The sequence below is a fragment of the Thamnophis elegans genome, chromosome 1 (genome assembly GCF_009769535.1).
Source record: "Thamnophis elegans isolate rThaEle1 chromosome 1, rThaEle1.pri, whole genome shotgun sequence".
NCBI lineage: Eukaryota > Metazoa > Chordata > Lepidosauria > Squamata > Colubridae > Thamnophis > Thamnophis elegans.
In genome coordinates, this window is record NC_045541.1 from 54,860,503 (window position 1) to 54,882,917 (window position 22,415).

General features: G+C 37.3%; 1 protein-coding gene across 1 annotated transcript; it reads right to left on the reverse strand.

The window, feature by feature from the left end:
* Positions 1-5,980: 5,980 nt before the first annotated feature.
* On the reverse strand, positions 5,981-22,275 carry EAF2 (ELL associated factor 2). The gene is made up of 6 exons (XM_032217117.1): positions 22,061-22,275; positions 18,975-19,069; positions 17,409-17,545; positions 16,576-16,724; positions 10,412-10,675; positions 5,981-7,617 (listed from the first exon to the last, which is right to left on the reverse strand). The coding sequence occupies exons 1-6, from the start codon at positions 22,161-22,163 to the stop codon at positions 7,571-7,573; spliced, it is 795 nt and encodes a 264-aa protein (XP_032073008.1). The 5' UTR covers positions 22,164-22,275; the 3' UTR covers positions 5,981-7,570.
* Positions 22,276-22,415: the final 140 nt, after the last annotated feature.

The following is a 22,415-nucleotide window of genomic DNA, read 5'->3' on the forward strand; positions in this document are numbered from 1 at the left end:
TCAGCTGTGCTGCACAATTTATATTCACTAGAAAGCAGGAAATCCTGCTAAATCGTGCGGCACAGCTGTTCCCCCCGCGCTGTTCTACTTACCTTTGCAGACTTAGAAAAGGTTTCTTAGTGCCTGCAGTGCACATGCGTGTGAAGCAAACTAGTAGCAAACTTCCCAGAATTTCATCCCTGAGTAACCCCCAACCTTTTGGGTGCCAGGGACTGGTTCTATGGAGAGAGATTTTTCTGTGGACCAGACGGGAGTGGTTTCGTGTGCTGCCTGCATCCCATGGATGGGACTGTGCTCGTTTGCACAGCCCGGATACTGGCATGTCGCAGACCTGTGCTGCTCCATGGACTAGGGGTTGAGGACCCCTGGGGTATATGCAGAGGTGGGTTGCCAATTTCTTTGCTACCAGTTCAAGTATGCTCCCATGCATGCTTGTGCACGCACACACACGCAACATTCCTGCACATGCGCAGAAGTCTCCGGGTGGGAGGGCAGAGCCAAACCAGCAGCAATCCATCTCTGGGTATATGATGTAATATTTATCGAGTGCAAGGTTTAGATTTAACTATTTGGTCTGAATTTGAGTAGATTATATGGACATCATGCATATGTATGGAGACACTGAGAGCAGAGTTGTGGTTAGTTTCATGAAATGGAACTGAAAAACAAGTGAACCTCATGTCCCAAAGGTGTTTTTTCAGGAGGCAACTGGACTGTCTTGTTTTTTCTTTTGAAGACATTTCGCTTCTCATCCAAGAAGCTTCTTCAGTTCTGGCAAGACAGTGGGGAATAGAAGGATTTATACTGTCCTGTCAGAGCTGAAGAAGCTTATTGGATGAGAAGCGCAATGTCTTCAAAAGGGAAAAAACAAGAAAGTCCAGTTTGCCTCCTGAAAAAGCACCTTTGGGACAACCGTGACCTGGATGACTGAGAATCTCTACAGATTTTAATTGAACTTCATATTGCTAAATGGAGATCAAATATATTGCAAGCAAATTAAAGGCAGGGAGCCTCCACAAGAGGATAAGTACAATTGATCTGTTTCTTTGGACACATTGCCAGCTCAATAAACTAAAAGATTTTATTAGCCCCAGCTTCCTTTGTGAAGGTTAACGTTACTTGATTTGTGTGCTTTTGAGCTTTCCATGGAAATGTCAGACCTTTTAGTGTTGGTAGTTTATAGCTTTTGAAGATCTTTTATGTTTTTCCCCCTGGGTATTCCTGTGTATTTCTGCCTTGATTATAGCAGCTGATTCTAACTCATAAATACCCCTCAATTAAATCTGTAGCATATGTGGTTTCTGCACTTACTAAAACCCATTCCCAGTATAGTATTTTAGCCTTTAGTTCAGGAGAACCGCTCTCGAGATTCAGCTACTGGAATCTTTCACCCACCACTATATTTTAGCTTTCATTCTCTATTAGTCATTTTTCTTTTCTTTTCTTATTCGTAACAACCAAGGAGTAATGTATAAAATAAACATCTTCAGTAAGATTGGTATCTCTTTATTGACACAGCTTTATATGGAAAATGCAACTTTTCAAGCATTGCTGAGCTCATCAGAGAGTAAAAAATGGGACTAGAGCTCAATTTCAAAACTAATTAAAACAATGCAAGACTTCAGTCACTGTGGGCAGGATGCTGATTAACTTAATGCTTAATCTTGATGAAGTCAGTTGAGTGTAATAGCCAATTGTTGAGCATATTTTCAAAGGAGGAAACCATGAGAATATGTTCAGAAGAAGATTGAAAAGGATAGAATGAAAATTCTGCCTTCATCATCATCGTCTTACAGATTCATTGTTTGTCTTTTCAAAACATGTCGATATAAGTAGTCCTCAACATACAGCCACAATTGAGCCAAATATTTTTGTTGCTACGCAAGACAGATTTGCCCCATTTTATATGGTCTTTCTTGCCACAGATGTTAAGCAAAACACTGCCGTTATTAAGTTAGGATCACCATTGTTAGGTGAAACTGGCTTCTTCATTGACATTGCTGCTCAGAAGGTCACAAAAGGTGATCACATGACCCTGGGACACAGCAATGGTCACAAATATGAACCAGTTGCCGAGCATACAAATTTTGATCATGTAACCACGGGGAGGCTGCAACGATTAGAAGTATGAAAAACTATCATTAGTCACATTTTGCAGTGCCATTATAACTTCAAACTAAACAAATGGTTGTAAGTCAAGGACTATCTCCACTTGCCAGCTGCCGGCCAATTAAATCTCACCAGGGTCAAGGTTCACTCAGCCTTCCATCCTTCCAAGGTGGGTAAAACAAGGATCCAGACTTTGGGGGGAAATATGCTGACTCGGTAAACCACTTAGAGAGGGCTGTAAAGCACTATGAAGCGATATATAAATCTAAGTGCTATTGCTATCTGTTGTGACTCGGCTAGAGCCTTGGGAGCTGTTATCAGACTCTGACAGCGAGTGGGCTTATGAGTCATACTTGGAAGAGGAGGAGGGTTCTGGACAGGGGTCTGCCTCCGAGCAGGGCTCAGAGAGACTAGTTGGTCCCCAGGTAATGACTGAGCCTTGGGTCAATGGGGAGGACACAAGAGAGACTGAGCCTTGGAGCAGTGGGGAGGAGACAAGAGAGGCTGTGCAAGAACCCTTCTGTGAGTCTTTTCGGGATGCACGTAGGAGAAGAGCTGACCAATGTAAGGCACAACGGAGGACTCCTAGGAGGTGATTGCACTCAGATGTGCCTCGTTAGAGGCTTCCCTGATGGATAAAAGGACTGGTGGTGCCATGCCCTGGTTGCAGAAGTCAATGTTCCTTGATCCTTGATCGTGGTTTCTTTGATGTACACTTGGAAAAGTGATTTGACTTCTGTAACCCTGATTCATAGAGACTTTGGAATAAGTGCTTTGTTTCCATTTGGTTCACCTTGTGTTGCCGTAAGAAAGATTTGTTTTTCAGTTCGTTATCTTCTGGCAGAGACTTTAATTAGTTTATTTTGGCTCGCAGCCACTTTGAACTGAGAACTGATAAAGAGAGTTCCCTTTCATTTTGTTTGCCTGTCTTCTGTTAACAAGCGAAGGACGGGGGAACAGAACAGCTATCTATATTTCTCTTCTGTTAACAACTAAGCTAAACCTTCTTTTCCATGCTACGACTAAATCTAGATCTTATAAATGTTTTTTTTAAATTAAATGAGGCTGGATTTGAAAACACTACAAGATACACTATATTGCCAAAAGTATTTGCTCACAACTGAGTCTGATTATGTGGATGGGTGAGCGAATACTTTTGGCAATATAGTGTATTTAGAAGAAGCAAGCAAGCATTACAATTACTACTTCAGACAGTATCCCTTGTCACAACCAATTTAGGATCAGAAATGAGAATGAGGCGGCTATGATCTGGACATCATGAATTACATTTCAGTTCAATTTCATAAGGCTGGAGGCAGGCAAAACATTTAAATTGTAGATTGAATTAGGGCAACTGGACTAATTTTACTAACTTTACCTGGATGACTGAGAATCTTTTATTAATGATATTAATAACATTCATATTGTACTTTTTGTGCTATTGATACAGTGTAGTACATTCAAAAAATAAAAGTTTCACTTTGGAAAAGAAGGCAGGAAGGTAGAAAGGAAGACATGTATATGTTTTTTTTAAATAAACTTATCCTACAATCTGTAGAAATAATGTAGGTTTATTATTTTTCTTAATGCACTAATAGCAAGAACATATTTTTAAGGCAAAGTACATCAAACCCAGCAGTCAACATTTCCTATATTTTGATTTAATAAAACTTAATATTTGCAACCTGTTCTTCTTGTGTGTTTAAATTCCAGTTTAAACATACTATTATGTTTAAATTAAACACTATTATGTTTAAATTAAATTGAATTAAAATTAAACATGTGTTGTTAATTTTAACAACACATTTAGGCCTCGAACTCTAATTTAAAAGCCAAGCACAGTTGGTTGGTGTTGTCAATGTACAGGCATTCATGAACTGGGCTTTTTGTTTATTAATCTATAAGATTTATTTGGCTGCCTCAGTGACTTTGGATGACTTACAAACAGTAAAAACCCAATATAAAAGAAAAAAAATAGTAATCCCCTCACTCCAGCAGGTATAGCATGTGGTGCATGCAAACAGTTAAAAACTAAGCAGACTTCCTGTTAACTCAATTGCTCTGAAGATGATGTTGGAGTAAAATCCTAGCAATCTCTGGCCACATAATCCTGAAGACCAGTCAGTCATCCCCCTCTCCTCATTTAGACAACAAATTATGTCTTCTTTTGAAACAACAAACATATGCTGTGAAGTACTCTGTTATTCAAAAACATGACAGTGAATTACAGAACAAGATTATCTACTAAGAAGAAAGTTACCTTGGGCTGGCCTAGGGCAGAAGTCAAAATATTAAACATGTTATTAGCATGCATCAAAGCAAAAGTTAATGTTTTTCTAATGGGTAACAATTATTACCTTGTAGCTTTCAGGAACCTGACTGAACTATTCTTGGCTTTAAACAACTATATTTCCTATAAAAATAGTACATCCAATACATTTGTGTTATGCCACCTACTAGACAAAGCTGCATTTTGCTTATTATAAGGATGGCATGCTCCCATTTTTATCAGCTTGATATTATTAAGCAATCCTTTGCTTAAAATCCTTTGAACTACGCAGCGTAGTTCAACTAACCTATGTTAATCCTGTTAAATGCAAAAAAAAAATTTAAAAAGCAAAAAAAGGACTGAAATTAACAAGGAAATTCATTTTCCTTTATGCATAAGGATCTTTGTTCCTGCAATTTATGCTTCATCCACTTTTGACAATAGTTAATTGGATTCAGAGATGGGTTACAACAGGAGTCATCAACCAACTCTTGTAATCATCACATCCACTGCTGTATTCATTATAACTTCAGGTTTACTACCATATCCATTGACTTTGGTGTGCTTAAATGTATCTAACCGTCTCTTTTAGAAACAATACTAAGAGAGAACAAGTACAAAAACCTTGTTCTTTTTGGTTGCAGAATCTACTTCAAATTTCCTTCAAGGACTGGCAAAATTTAACTGCCATGCCTGCAGCCGGTCTATGGAATATGCATGGAAAAGTTCTTTACGTATTTCATGCAATCAAACACCATAGCATGTTGTCTCCGTCTGTTGTCTCAGCCTGCATTTACATGTGGTATGCTGATAAATGGCCTGTATTCTCTGCCCCTACACCTGGGTTCAGGTTACAGGACTGTTATGTTAACCAATTCAAATCCTTCCTATCAGTAAAAAGATGGTGAACGGGACAAAAATGTAAATCAATGTAATCTCAAGACTGAGAAATCTAGGGTTTTTCATTGAGTGAGAACAAATATGTACATGGGCACTCCATGGAGGGATTGATACAATGCAATATTCAAGACTCATATACATTACATTACATTATAATATTAAATTATATTACCTATTATACAGGTAGTCCTCGACTTACAACAGTTCATTTACTGACTGGTCAAAGTTACAATGGCACTGAAAAAAGTGACTTAAGACTTAGTTTTTCATATTTATGACTGTTGCAGTGTCTTGGGGTCATGTGATCCCTTTTTGCAACATTCTGACAAAGTCAATGAAAAAACCAGATTCAGATTCACTTAACAACCACATTACTAACGTAAGAACTGCAGTGATTCACTTAACAAATATGGTGAGAAGTCATAAAATGAGGCAAAACTCACTTAACAAATTTTTCACTTAACAGCATAAATTTTGGGCTCAATTGTGGTCATACGTTGAGGACTACCTGTATGTGTTGTGTTGTTGTGTTGTGTAGTTATTATATTATTTTATATTATATTATGTTATGTTATATTACGTTATATAACGTTATATTAACTACATCTATAAAGCAATTGATAATTTGTTGAGCTGTTATTGCTAGACTTGCAAAATAGAGGCAATACCTTAGGAAAGTTTTTATTTTATTTTTTTCTTCCAATGATTTTTTTTATTTGGCCTCTCCCTATCCCTTTGAAAATTCATTTGTGTGGTTATAATCTCACATGGCTGCAAATTGTACATGAATTAAATAGATACATGGCTAGAGAAGATCATATCACCTGGGGAATTCTAATATGAAATGACACCTGGTGCCAATTGTTTTGTCTCCCTCCTCAAACTATGTACCCTTCCAGAAGTGCTCACCTAACAAGAAAAAAGTACCTTCTATGCAGCTGAAGGGAAATAAAAATTCAACAGATCGACATTACAGAAGCTACGTATTTTAGTTCTGAATAGGGGTAGAACTGAGAACTTCCTCACATTTACCATTTTTTCTTTTGTGGCGCCAAACAGCTCCCAAAATGCTGTGTCTTGGCACCGAGAAAGTATTTTGAATCTAAGAATATATTTATATTCCCACAGCCAGTCCTTGAGCACACTTGTCACATCTTGTTTTACTCCTAAGAACATGCTTATTCAGCTCCCAAAAAATTAAATTAGCGCAAGGGAAAAGTTTCTGAAAATGACAATTATCTTTTTGACAAAAGACCAGATTAGTTTAGTGCTGAGAACCAGCTTTCTTGCTGATTCATAAACATGCTATTCCACAAAGTATTAGAATTCACACTAATAATACATGTAGTAAATTACTGGCCCCTATCTTAGAATTTTTTTATGGCTATATATGTGAGACAAATTGTTGGGATACCGACATAAGAAAATATTTCACCAGTGTAGTAAAATATATAAAGTATGGTCTGCGTATATTTATTATAGAATTATGTTTGCCTGCATGCTTTATAACCTCTTTGTAATTATGAGGTCAGAGATTATTCCCCTATTTTACATCAGTTTTAAAGGGCAAAGGGATCACAAATATTCCAATATCTACAGAAGTTATTAAGGAAATAATAAATATTTTATTATTTCTCAGCCAACCAAAAGCAATTCATTGATCTTAACATAATTTGAAGAGCACATTTATGTTATATAATGATATACCTTAAGTTGTCAAGATACTAAAGCTATTAATTCATTATTACCATAGACAATAAATTTAGCAATACCCAGATGAGGAAAAACTGATGGCTAGAAAAAAAAATGGAATTTCAGATTGTATTCATTACAGCTCAATTGTTACATAAAATTGGATAGTTCCATTCTGTTGATTAGAAAGTACTTTAGTAGCATTAGGTCTCAAAAATAAAAACGTAACAGATATCAACTTTTTGTTTTCTCTTACTTATAAACATGCTTGCTCAAGTAAAAGTTTTATCCAAAATATGTATATTATAAACAAATATTTCCTCCATATTTAAGTCACAGAGAATAGTTAGTTGTTTCAACTTTTAAGTAAAGGAGGTAGTAGAAGCTACTCTGGCTTGGCTAAAATACCCAATATCCAGACATTTACAACAGCCATATAAAGTTATGGCAGAAGGAATGCTGAGCTTCATGTCATGAAAATTAAGTCAACTTCATTATCAAAGTTCATAACATGGTTCTAATTTTATTACTTAGTGCAAAATAAATGTCTTTTCATCTTCAGCAAGGAAAATAATGCATCTTCAAAACTTCAAAGCATCTTCAATCATCGCTGTCACTTCCAGAATCACTCAACTGTAGATCATTTCCTAAAATTAAAATGGCAAGTTACACCATAGTAAAGAAGCGCAAGCAACCCAACAGCACAATCTGAACCTGGAGTCTGTGCTTTTCACTCCATATGTTGCTTTTCTTTTTCCAAATAAAAATACAGGACTTTCAGTCACTCATCTCTGATTGTATCTTTTAATCCTAACACATAGGATTAAAACACCAGGCTTTCAAAAGCTTTCAACATTACTCAACCTTGTTGAATTTGTCAATTAAAATAAAGGTTAGCTTTTTGAGAGGGAAAGTATCTAGTAACAACTGATTGCAATTTAGCAAATTCACAAAAAGTATAGAATGGGAACTACAGTATCACATGCAATAGAATGGACAATTGCATTAATATCCTTGTCATAGTGCTGTTTGGTGGGTGGCAATATGAGTAAAATACTAATTGGGAGAAGCAATTTAGTGTTTGTTTTCTTATATGTAGGTGAGTTGAGAAAGAAAGGGTAGCTGGCCAGACATAGGTGTGCTTAATGATGAGGAAGATTACAAACTAAAAAAGAAGTCTATGAACATATCTAGTAATATTTGGGGAGAAAGGTTCAGAAAATCATATATTACTAAGCATTTACAGCATTCATGCAACATTGTAAATTTAGATCAGATTCAGATATCCACCTTTGGACAGTGTACAATTCTGTCCTAACAAGGTAACCAGAATTAGTTGTGTTCAGTGTGGTTTTAAAGTTTAAACTTCAGAATAATAACATTTTAAATATCCTTTAAACACACTACCATTTTATCATAAGTGTAGACATGAGAAGTACAATTTGCAAATAATATGTTTCACCCAAGGACATAAATGAAATCTCATGCAATTCTATTTATTTCAATACAAAGTAGAAAAAATAATTCTTTCTAGAAACATTTCAATTGCAAGTTGTGACATAAAATCAATCAGATTTAAGGGTCATCAGTTCTGTATACTGGCTATAAATACTTGAGCCAGAAGCAATTTGAAACATGTTTTTTACTTAAAATTTTCCCCATACACATTAAGGACACATTTAATACATTTCTTTGTCCTAGAAGCAAAATATAAACTATACTTTAAATAAAAGAAGCACTTAAATATAGAAATGCGGGCTAATTAATGCTAAAAATCAACAGTTTCTTTCAAGTTTCTCATATTATGTTTAATTATATAATATTTATGTAGAAAGTTCAAGAATAGTAAGCTGGCTTTCCATTGCCACAAAAGGCAATATTGCATTGTAAGTTATCAACAATTTTTCTTCATCAACCTTATAGTGTTAACAGAGCCCAAACAAAATGCCAAATGATTACAATTATTTTGTTCAAATTTCTAGCCATTCAATCATTCTCCAAATGAATGCTCTCCAAAATTTTCCTCCCAGTTATTCATCATAGTATTTAACAAGTTCAGCCTTTTGGGCTGTTTTCTCACCTATTTGGGATGTAAAGTGAACATATAGTGCTAATCCTACCTAAATAAAAACCTTGCTGTTTCTCACTGGGTTTTCTATGCAACCGCCAATTCCATCACTAAAAGCTTTTAAAAATAGTTTTTCAGGTGGCCCAGGTAAAGACCATATATATGCTCATTTAACTTTATAAAATATTTTGCTTTATTATGTATTTTTTTCCTTATCAAGTTCATACTGAGGGCCAGTTTGGTCAAGTGGTTAAGGCACCAGCCTAGAAAGTGGGAAATCATGAGTTCTAGTCCCGCCTTAGTTATGAAAACCAGTTGGGTGACCTTGGGCCAATCATCCTCTCTCAGCCCAATTTACCTCACAGGTAGTTGAAGAAAATGTATTCCAGTAAACTGAATTGACCTTGTTGATACAGTGAAATGTTTTAAGAAGGCAAGTTTTCATTCCAAAATTTAATTTTGTCAATGTTCAAAACATCAAGATGTTCTTATTATTAAAAAAGTATCAAGGACGTAGTAAAATTAAATGAATTGCCAGGAAAATAAATAACTCTTTATTAGTATCAATTGTTATATAATCCAAGGGGTGTATATATAGAGAATACTGGAGTTAATAATCAAGTCCGATAATAGTGTAACTGAATAAAGATACAGTACATAGATACATACAGATTAGCACAAGCTAAACAAATGACTGGTTGCATCATTTTTGGCTAGCTTTGACAGCTAAGCTATAATTTATGTTCCCATTGTTCCTGATTATATATGATATCCCAGAATCAAGCAGGAAAAATCCTTTGCTCTATTTTTGGATCAGGAAAATACGGTAGGAGTCTACCATTTACCTATGAAGTGCCAACTTACTTGTGTGTTCCATTTTGGGAACTGTATATAAAAAAATTCTACAAAAATTCTTAAATTCTATAATCATTTATGCTTCCTATCTATCTAGTTACTTTGCTTTAGGTTGTGATAAAGGCTGGTTTGTTATAAGGTAAAGGAAAAAAAAATGTCAGGCATATATATAAACCAGTTCTTAGCAAAGCAGCCCTGGAAATAAAACAAAACATTTTACTGCAGTGAAATGTGAACTATACTGCAGTGATCATTTCTGAAATGTATGAATGCTTCTGGACAACATTGTTTTAAAACCCCAAATCCTGAAACCAGTCGTAGGTGATATCATCTGTGCTGAATTGTTTTTAACCATAATCTTTAATTTGGCATCATGAGAGGTCAATGAAACCTTTATCCCACCTTCTAATCCAAACTGCTGTTGTGTAACTTAAATCTGTGCCTGGAAAGTCGTAACTAACAGCATGTGGTTTCCTCATGCCCAAGTCTATCATAGCATGCTTTGTTTCATTACTTACTCAGTGTATTCATCAAACGGCCACTGCTCTCTTGACTTCTGCGATATCCAATATCCACATCTGGGAATGCCTGTTGGGATACTGTCATCATGGGATGCGGTGGCTGCAGGTGTGGCATTGACAAGGGAAGCGATAGCTTTGATCCTTCTTCTTCTGAATCACTAGAGCTGTTTTCACTACTTGATGAAGCAGATGAACTCTTTGATTCCGATGAACTATCAGAACTGCTCATTTGCTCTATGATTTTAGCTTCTGCTTTTAGCTCTGAAAAATACAATGTAAAAAAGGAAAAAAATAAAATGTAAGACAAAGGCACACATAATCACGTTCAGTTCACAAACCTGGGAGATCATTAATTAGGTGGTACAGAGGTTAGAATTGGATCAGATGTTCCCATAGCTGAAATCTCTACTCAAAGAAATAATAGATAAAAAGAGAAAATACCAGTTCTGTAAAAGGAAGAAAAACTCCAAATATATAAGGAGGCTTTCTGAAGCACAGCTCAATATGTTTCATGTTTTTCCTTAAGGAGACTCTTCAATAATTAATTTCAATCCTGGCCTCTGCACAAAACTGATACTGATCATTCACAAATGCTCTTGGGAAAAAACCTGGCAAAGGGTCCCGAAACCTCACTTTATTTGAGCAAACTTGAATATTGATGTAGAGCCCTGAGGAGCAAATACAAAATACGTATGAAAAAACCTGCTTCATCATTGTTTTTTAAAGTGATCACAGCAGAAATAACATGGCAAAACTCCCATCCTTCTATAGCCTATTAGGCAAGAATTGTTTAATCAGGTGATCAAATCAATTTAATCAATTACAGCTGTTATTCTTAGTAGATATACCTGCACTGAATTCAGAAAGTACTACTTCTGTATCAAAATCCAGCAAGCTGAGAACAGTTCCCCCATTCAGCCCAGTAGTTCTATACAACTCTTATTCTGACTGTAGCTAAAGTTTGAAATACTATTTGCCATGCAGCATTTTCAATCTTGAGGCAAAGCCAAACTAAACTGTGCTACTTCTAATGAACTCAAAGCAACAGCAGTATTATATTGTATGGGATTTGCTGATGAGCTTCAAATCAGGAGCACTGCCAACCTCACTCAGATTTTAGGCAGACTATGTTAAACCTTCCTTCACAACAATGCCTGGTTTAAATCATCATCTTGACTTCAGGACTTCAAGGAAACTACAACCTCACAATTATTCCTTTAATACTAAATAGTAAAAATGGTTGGAGAAGGCTCAGAGACATTCGTTCTTTTCTCTATGACAATATCTATCTATCTATCTATCTATCTATCTATCTATCTATCTATCTCTATAGGTGAAACTCGAAAAATTAGAATATCGTGCAAAAGTTAATTTATTTCACTAATGCAACTTAAAAGGTGAAACTAATATATGACTCATTACATGCAAAGCAAGATAGTTCAAGCCGTGATTTGTCATAATTGTGATCATTATGGCTTACAGCTCATGAAAACCCCAAATCTACCGTCTCAGTAAATTAGATTACATGCAATTAATAAAACAAGGATTGTACATAGAACAATATCGGACCGCTGAAAAGTATAAGCATGCATATGTACTCAGTACTTGGTTTGGGCCCCTTCTGCAGCAATTATTGCCTCAATGTGGCGTGGCATGGAAGCTATCAGCCTGTGGCACTGCTGAGGTGTTATACAAGACCAGGATGCTTTAATAGCGGCCTTCAGCTGCATTGTACAGCCTCATGTCTCTCATCTTTCTCTTGGCAATGCCCCATAGATTCTCTATGGGGTTCAGGTCAGGCGAGTTTGCTGGCCAATCAAGCACAGTAATCCCATGGTCATTGAACCCGGTTTTGGTGCTTTTGGCAGTGTGGGCAGGTGCCAAGTCCTGCTGGAAAATGAAGTCAGCATCCCTGTAAATTTGTGTGTTGAAGGAAGCATGAAGTGCTCCAAAATCTCCTGGTAGACGGCTGTGTTGACCCTGGACTTAATGAAGCACAGTGGACCAACACCAGCAGATGACATAGCTCCCCAAATCAACAGACTGTGGAAACTTCACACTGGACGTCAAGCATCTTGCAGTGTGTGCCTCTCCATTCTTCCTCCATTCTCTGGGTCCTTGGTTTCCAAATGAGATACAAAAGTTGTTCTCATCAGAAAAGAGGATTTTAGACCACTGAGTAACAGACCAGGTCTGTTTTTCTTTAGCCCAGGTAAGACACTTCTGACGTTGTTTGTTGTTCAGGAGCAGCTTGACAAGAGGAATACGACATTTGAAGCCCATGTTCAGGATCCATCTGTGTGTTGTGGCTCCTGATGCACTGACTCCAGTCTCAGTCCACTCCTTGTGAAAGTCCCCAACAGTTTTGAATGGCCTTTGCCTGACAATCCTCTCCAGGCTGTGATCATCCCTGCTGCTTGTGCACCTTTTTCTTCCACACTTTTCCCTTCCACATAACTTTCTATTATTGTGCTTTGATACAGCACTTTGGGAACATCCAACTTCTTTTGCAATTACCTTTTGAGGCTTTCCCTCTTTATGGAGGGTGTCATTGATGGTTTTCTGCAGAACTGTCAGGTCATCAGTCTTTCCCATGATTGTGATTCCTACTGAACCAGACTGAGAGACCATTTAAAGGCTCAGGAACCCTTTGCAGGTGTTATGGCTTAATTAGCTGATTAGAGTAGGACACTTTGAGACTAGGATATTGCACCTTTTCACAATATTCTAATTTTCTGAGATTGTGGATTTGTGGTTTTCATGAGCTATAAGCCATAATCATCACAATTATGACAAATCACAGCTTGAATTATCTTGCTTTGCATGTAATGAGTCTATCTCATATATTACTTTCATCTTTTCAGTTGCATTACTGAAATAAATGAACTTTTGCACAATATTCTAATTTTTCGAGTTTCACCTGTATCTATCTCAATCTCACCAAAGCTTCCATGATCAGCACCAAACAATTCAGCATTAGCAGTAAGAAATCTTGAATTTTGTATGAGTGCAGTTTCTGTCAGGTTGTCTTCTAGTTTAATTTTTAATTCATTCAAGAGTACTTTTCTGCGTGTATGATTTAATTAAATGGAGTCCATTTCACTTATGCCCTAACCAGTACTAGCTATCCACTTGGCAATGCAAAAAAAAATATTTTGCCATTCCTATCCACCACACTACACCACACCCCACTCTTGGAAGATCCTTCCCTGCCGGGTAATTGTCAGGTTGGCAGAATGCTGGGCAACCTCTTTGGAACTGTGTGACTCAGGAAAAAAAATCTTAAACAAAGCATTCAACCTTAGAAAAAAACCTCTCCATTTTAATGTAATCTTAAACACCCTCCCCTGCAGCAAGTGGGTACTTTTTTAAAGCAGCTATTGAGGAAACTAAATGACAAGATTTTCCAGTCAGAGTTGAGTCACAAAAGAAACACCTGCCTGTATCTCCCCCCCCTCCCCTGAATATTCAAAGACTTTGCCTAAGAAGAATGCCCTGGCCATCAGTACAACAAGCTACTATTTTTTTAACATTAATTTACCATCCACCAAGTTTTTCTTACTCATCTGCCACACTATGTAGCTGGAAGTTTATTCTATTTTACTTTACATAGTATGTAAAGTAAGTGTGACATTCCTACTGTTACTAACGGAAGGGGAAAAAATGGCACAACTTCCAAGCCATTCAAAGGAGCAAAATTCAAATTCAGTATGGCCCAAATTTTGTTGAAAAGCAGCATCCCCAGAAAATGGTACCTCAGATCTAGACAACTGCATGTGTATCCATGCAAAATCTTAGTACAAATAAAACCATAAAGGGGGGGGGACTTTCAATGGGATTGGCTCGCCACACCTCTGCCAGCAAAGGGGACATGTGCTGGCTTCATCAATCGGGGAATTTGGGCTGTTGGGGTCCATGAGAAGAGCCTTCTCTGCTATGGCTCCGGACATTTGGAACATATTATCCCCCCCTCCCCCTTCCTGAGATCTCATCCTTCTGACCTTCTATAACAGCCTAAAGACCTGGCTTTGGCAGATGGCTTGAGGCCGCAACAGGGGAACACCACACTGGAGTTGGTGGATGAATTAAGAGAAAATCCCCCCTCACCACCACCCCGCCGCAATGCATCCTAATCCCTCACCCCACATCTGTTAACTGCAACTTCACTTGGATTCTAATTCTGTTTTTATTGTTTTCAGAAATATTTATCTTTTATGGTTTTAATGTTGTAAGCCTCCTGGAGTCACTTCAAAGCAAGACGAGCGGCAAACAAATTTAATAAATAAATAAAAAATAAAACTAGAGACTATTATCAAAGAAAGGAAAGAATGAGGATAGTGACCAAGAGAATATATAAACAGGATCAACATGACTAGAAAATTCAGCTAACAGAAAGGCAACAACTCAGTTATATATCTGTGTAGTGTAGCATGAGGTTTTGTATTATTATACCACACTGGCAAGAATAAAGGATCAATGAAAAGACTGACATATTGCAACCAGTGCAGTAACAGAAGTAATAAAAAAAAAACTGTTCTATAGCCCTCATAATCTTTGGAGCCATGGACAATAATTACATAATGGCTCCAAATAGGAGCCGTGAATATCCATCTCTAACCTCTCTCTCCCACCCATCCCCAAAAAACACCCACCCACTCAAAACACATGGATACATTTTTATGACATTGGCATTGCAGTTCAGATGAGGAAGCAGTTTTTACTATAGTGAATTCATCTAGAGCAGGGGTGTCAAACTCGGAGTGTCACGTTGTCATCACATGATGTATCACAATTTTTCCCCTTTGTTAAACTGGAGTGGGCGTAGCCAGTGTGTGACGCAACCGGTCCACCTAGAACTATTCTGGTGATTCAGGTGACATGCAAGTAAGAAGTTAAATTGACAGAATTGCACAGAATTTCATAATAAGTTGTTTCAAAGTTTCAAAACAATAAGTTGTTCTGAGAACACTTCATTCCCAAAGCTGCTTTCCTTCCAACCAACATGAAAATGAAGCAATCTTGCAGAAGAGGGATTGATTGTTTTTTTCCTCATCTGGTTTTCATGTTGGTTCAGAAGAAATAAAAAAATTTTTATTAATATTTATAGCCAGAAAAAAGGAGCACTAGAATAGACAATGGTAAATTCCATGGTTTTCACTATTTCTGGTCCTCTATATCTCTGTGCTAGATTTGCAAAATGTTTTTCTATGCATTTAAAAAACAAGCTGACTTATGGATACTACAGGGAGTATCCTCTGAACTCTACAAGTGTTGTGCCCGCCAAATCTTTGCTGATAAGAGGGATTGGCAAAGCAGAAACAAACCTCAATTCTGAGGTTTATTTACAAGAAAATATTCTATATAGTGCCCTGGCCAGATCCTGAAAAACCTGGACAGGATCAGATCTAGTTAGTTTCTGGATACTCCATAGGAAATCTTGGGATTGTTCACTAGATTGAGAAATATTTTTTTAAAATTGAAAAAGTAAGTCATCGGAAACCACTTTTGTAAGTCTCCCAGGAAAACTACATGAATATAAACTATGTAATTCTCTCTACCTGAATTTAATTCAAAGATATCATTTCCATTTTTAAATTACTTGATCAAGACAAGAATAATTTAAAAGGCAATACATCTGGATACAGGTAGTCCTCAATTTATGACCACAATTTATGTTGCTGAGAGATTTGTTAAGTGAGTTTTGCCCCATTTTACAACTTTTATCTTTTTATGACTTCACATTTGTTATGGTGATGCTGCAAGGGTCATAATTGTGAAAAATGGTCATGTCACTTTTTTCAATGCCACTGTGATTCAAATGTTCACTAAATGAAATAAGTTGAGGACTACCTTTATATGGATATGAGTGTGTGTGTGTGTGTGTGTGTGTGTGTGTGTGTGTGTAGTCCTCGACTTATTAATCTATAAAATAGATTAAAAACCTTCTCCCGTTATATATTATTCTGCATACAGGCAGGGTATCCATTGTGAATAAATAATCATATGAATCCTAGCTGAATACTGAATCCCTGACACTGAAGCTGCTACCCCACCCCGACCAACTTATCTTCTCAAGGACAATTTAAGCAAAAAACTTCAGTCTCAAAGTCTTCAAGTTACGGAATCACTCTGCAATCTCAAGGAATATAGCTATAATTTACCTCTTTCAATATCATCCATAGGAGAAGGTGGAGACACCTTTTCTTTTGGTGGAGATGATTTGTGGTTGTTTGGCATCTTATTAGTGTGTTTCATTAGCTGCTGCTGGTGGTGCTCAATACGAGACTGCACCTTGCTGCTGCCTTCACCTCTGCATCAGATCATCAAAAAAAAAATCTTGACAAATATGTAATAGTTTGCTTTTTCAACACTTTTTAAAGAATATACAAAATAAATGAACTTCTGTGATATGGATAACTATAATGACTACTACCCATAATACAGTTGTTACAGACTAGTTATTTCATGAACTTGTGCTAAGGTTTTTATTAAAATAAACAAGTCTAAACTTGCTACAGGAAAACAGTTAAATGTGTTCCAGTATACAACATTAAAGAGAGTGAGCATGCTCAGAAATTGGGTTAAAGAAAGCAAATGAGAGTTGTCTGGAGACAGAATAGAATTTAAATAAATTCCCATTTCTCATTGAAATCTTCCAAAATACCTTACATTTCAATAGCCACTATACAAGTGATATGAACATGTAGTAGAGTACAACTGAAAGAAAATTAGAAGAGCGTTGAATCTCCATGCTCTGTTTGGCATAACAGCTTTTCAGTTTCAGTTAATCATAGTTTAAATTTACATCTGAATCACTAGCTGTGGTTAATATTAAAATCCAAGCACATGACAGCTTTCGCATTGCACTTCCTACTTACCCTGGAAAATGATAAGGGAAGGAAACACTCATGAGGCCAATGCTTATCAGAACTTTTATCCCAAAGCAACTATCACATTTTAAGAAGGAACAACTTGGCTATTTTTTTCTACCCACCTGGTTTTCTTCACTGTGATATTGCTATTAAGTTTCTCTAGTCTACATTCGCCAGTGTCATGGTTAATTATTAAGATGCATTCTTTTTGATATGGCTTCTTGGAACCCTTGAAAACTGTTACTGGTGGAGTAGAGCCCTATTTTAAATCAGAAAAGAATTACTAGTATCACTATAGGTTTTTTTTTCCTCTTAGGGAAGAGCCCTATATTTTATAATAAAAAGCCCTCACATTTCACACATAAACTCAAGAGTCTCTATTTCACTGTAAAAATAAAAAAGGGAAGCCAATCTTAGGATTCATGTTTCATAATGAAATTACAATTTTCTGGTTTTTCACAGAACACTGAATTCAGTCCAGCCCAGCTCAGTTAATTCCTGGCCTTTGTTTATCATATAACTACAAAGAATTTCATTCCATCTCTTTAATTAACATCCCTCCTCAGTTATTAAAAAAGAAGTTTATGTTTGCATCAGTAACTGCAAGCTATTACTGCCATGAATTGCTGCCTTTCCTTTTTTTCCTGTTGAATTTTCTATCAAAATTATAGTGCAACAAACAACTTTTGAAAATACTAGTTTGCTTCAAGATTACATACAGCAATTTTACAGTTCTAGCACAGAAGAGTAACTATGTGCGTTTTTTAACTTACGGTTTACTGAAAATATTTTGATATCTTAACAGAATTGAAGATGAATCTCCCTCATCAATAGGACTATTATATGTTCTCAATAAATCAATTTCAGCCTGATTCATATGTCACAAATAACACAAATCATATCATATTATGAGGGGTCCTTGGTGATCTCTAAGCTTGCTTGTTTTCTTGCGGATGGTTCATTACCCAAACTAGTTAACATCATCAGTACCAAGCCCCTTGAGCTACAAATATTCTCATTTATCATATCATGTTTTGCCTAACTGGTCTTCCCCACTTGGTTCATTCTATCAGGTGTGGCCAAACAAATCAAAAAACTCCATACTTAACAAGGAGAAATGTAAGTAATGTTTGTTTTTTACTTATGAAGAGGAACAAGCTAGGAGAATTAGGTAATACAAAGTTGCCTGCTTTTTGAGAAGTCCTGACTGGTAGGGAACAAGTACTGGGAGCAATTGCACAATTTGCTACAGCACCTTTCCTTAATTAGACTGTCTAAAAGTTAAAGGTTTCTGGCTTATCATAAAAAAAAACCAGTAAAAGTTGCTTTGCACTTCGGATCTGTTATCCTGTCATCATTAATCACTTTTGTGCAGCTATTACAAAGATACTTCTAAAGTGGTTAAATGCAAGAATCAACACAAGGATTTTCCTGCTACTTATTGCTCTCACATGTAGCCAGTATCTGTTGCAGAACATAGATCCTCATAGTAAACACATAAAATACAAATTGTAAGACTGCAACTTCCATTATTCTACAGTTCAATAGCATCTTGGAAGTTACCAATCCCCTAATATAATAGCCCATCTGCACAGTCTACCTTAATAATTATATTCTTCATGCACTAACATAAAAGTAATCACACTTAAGATATAGCTATGCCTTTTTAAGGAATACAAAAAACTTACCTCAATATTTGGCAACATTACTGTTACCTGTTCACCTTTACCAACTTCAAGGTTTCCTTCACAAGATGTATCAATTGATGCAGGTTTGAAGTCATCTGAATAAAATCATAAATATTTATGATTCCATAAATATTGATCAACTTACAAGATAAATGGAAAAGTTACATTATTCAATGGAAATCTTTTCTACTAGTAGTTTATCTGTCTTGTTTAGTCTTATTCAGAGGTCCTTAGGAGTAATCCACTACTTATTATAAATTAATAATTAAGTTCCCATACCACTCAACTCCTAGATAAATAGCCTGGGCTATTTATCAATGGTTTAAAAAATTAAAACAAAAAAAGCTCAACATAGAACTAAGTCAAAGATGGCAGAGATAACAAACCTTCATAGGAACAAAGAAAAAGAAGAAAAGGGGGTTCAATCATGCTCAACAAAGGCCTGGGGGGAAAGCCAGGTCTTTAGGGCCCTTTGAAACTTGAGGTGTGTGTGTGTGCGCGCGCACGCGCACTGCTACAGAGAAAGTACTATTTTGGGTTTTTTTGCATTTCTAAGCAGCACTCTTTTACAAAAACATGTCAATCAATTTTAAACAGATCCATTTTTAACTAATTTTCACATTCAACGGAAAATAAAGAACTAAGATTCAGAAAGAAAAATATTTCAAGTTTTAAATCCAAATATTCCCACATCCATATAACAGGATTTATAATTTTGGTAATACGTATTTCTATCCAGTGGAATTAATCACTGCTCTAATCCAACCTCCAAAGATATATATAGTGACGATTGCTTCTGACCATGACCAAATCAGGTTGTGACCAAAAAAATCCCTTTTTTTTTTTTCACAGCCAATTTCTCCTTCCGCGCCTTTTTTTTTGTAAGCACCAAATTTCCAAAATTAGGTTCAGGTCACAACTAAATCAGGTCACGACCAAAGTTATGGAACAAATTCTACTGTACTGATTAGGGGTACTATCCAATACATATACAGGGCTTTAAATTATGGAAAGGCGATGTCAAGACATGTCAGGTTTATCTTTTGCTAAATAACGCATCTTAATGAGCTGAACAAATATTTTATTCTATTTCTTATTCGTATTTCATAAGATTAAAAAGTTACAAACCTAATTTGTTTACTTCCATGATATTGTTGCATTTATTTACAACCAATTTCGTTGTATTTAAGTACAATGACAATAAAGATTATACTTATTTTATCTAAAAATGCCAAATGTGCCCTTGATTCTGTTAACTTGTCCTGTTAATTATTGACACTGCAGAGCGCTTAGGTTTTAAGCACTCTACAGTGTGGATCTATTCTAAGTAAATAGAAATCTTTAGGTTACAATTCTGTAACAATAATGACAGTTGTGATAAATATAACAGGATCCACTGCCAAATATAATTGTCCTATATTGTACAATAGCAATAGCAATAGCAATAGCAATAGCAGTAGACTTATATACCGCTTCATAGGCCTTTCAGGCCTCTCTAAGCGGTTTACAGAGAGTCAGCATATTGCCCCCAACAATCTGGGTCCTCATTTTACCCACCTCGGAAGGATGGAAGGCTGAGTCAACCCTGAGCCGGTGAGATTTGAACCGCTGAACTGCTGATCTAGCAGTAGACTGCAGTGCTGCATTTAACCACTGCGCCACCTTGGCTCATCTGCAAAATGCCATCACACCCCAAAATGCATACAAGCATTCTAAAAATTGGATCTTTTTTATACTATGAATAGAACAATATGATTTGGGTAGTGGTAACTGGTTTATATTCCTCTCTGAGCTGAATTTGAAATGTTTAAAAGCACATAGAAGTAAGTAGAACACTTATATAAACAAAACAATTTTTAAGAATCCAATTCAAAATACACTGTTCTACATCCCAGATATTTATACCTGAAATATGTTCTCACCTATAAAAGCTCATCTAGCCGGGAACTATTATTCAACACTTGTCTTTTATGAGAGATAGGGAGGCAGTTGGGCAACCTCTGGAAAACCAGCTTATTTCTCAAAGCCCTCCCAAGCCACGCCACAATCCCGCCAACTTTGTTTCCCTTCCGATCACCTCCCAGTCAACTTCAGGAGGTTCCCCTTACCTGTTTCTCGAATTGCTTTTCCCTTTAAAAAAAAAAAGCAGAGGGGCTCTTAAACTGATTAAGCGGAGAAGTCACAGAACGAAACCGATACATACGGTACGTTTAATCCCCTTAAGGCAGGCGAGCTTTCCCACCGCAATTTTACTCCGGAACCAAGGAAAAATCTCTCGCTGCCTCGCTGCATTTATAATTGCATCCCTTGAAGCTGGCTCTTTCCCCTTCATCCTCTTGCGGGAAAAGCAGCCTGAGTTTTGAGTTTTGCTTTGCCATCTAAAACAAATCCACACCCTCAACACGCGCGCGCGCGCGCGCGCGCACACACACACACACAGTGTGTATGGGTTGAGGGCGTGGGTTTGTATGTACTGCATTACACACACACATACATACACAGTAACAGAGTTGGAAGGTACCTTTGAGGTCATCCAGTCCAACCCCCTGCTCACGTAGGAGACCTGTACTAGAGATTCGAACGCCGACAAGCTCAGCGTCGTAGCCACTGAGCCACCTAGTCAGGCAGTGAAAATATTGACCTTCAATCTGCTTTTCCAAAAATAAATAGGGTTCAAATGGATGACATTTTTGCCTATATTTCTCCTGAAAATCAAAAGCCCAAATACAATGGACATATTTGAACACAGAGACACACACAGACACACAGACACACACGTCCCTTCTCCCTCGAAAGACTCTTCTAAAACGTCAGCAGGGGTACAATTTAGGCTTTCGGGCTAAAAACCACCAGGGTTAACAACGTATCCTGAAAAATTCGATTCCCTTGGCACAGATTTTGAGTCTCAGTCCCCGAAGTTTACACACACACACACCACAACCTTCTCTTGCCGGTCTCTTGCCTTACGGGCTGACTATAACAGCCGAGGGGTCCCCACATACTCCTAAGCCGGAGCTCACTCGCGAAGCCTCAACTTTTTCCGCCGCCCCTTTTCTCCGCCTGTTAAAGCTCCCGCTTCGACTCACAGCGCAAGGTGTGGAAAGCGCAGCGCGGCTGCTTCTCGAAACTCTCGCCCAACAACAGGACGCGCTCCTTGCTGTCGAAGAGAGCCCGGGCCGCGCCGTTCATCCCGAGACCCCCGCTTCCCGTTTCCTTCCTCTCTCGCTCGCCTCTTCTCTCCAACAGCTGCTTCCACTGCCCTGGTACATCTCTCGCGCTTGCCAGTTGGGGGAAAGGGGGCGGGGCTGCCGAGCGAGGCCACGCCCCTTGTCAGACTACCGCTCGCTCCTCACTGGATGAGGAGCTCCGAGCGCCGCCTTCCTTTCCTCTAGAAGCGGAGTCGGTTCAGGGAGGCTAGAGTGAGGCGAAGGGAAAGGGCCT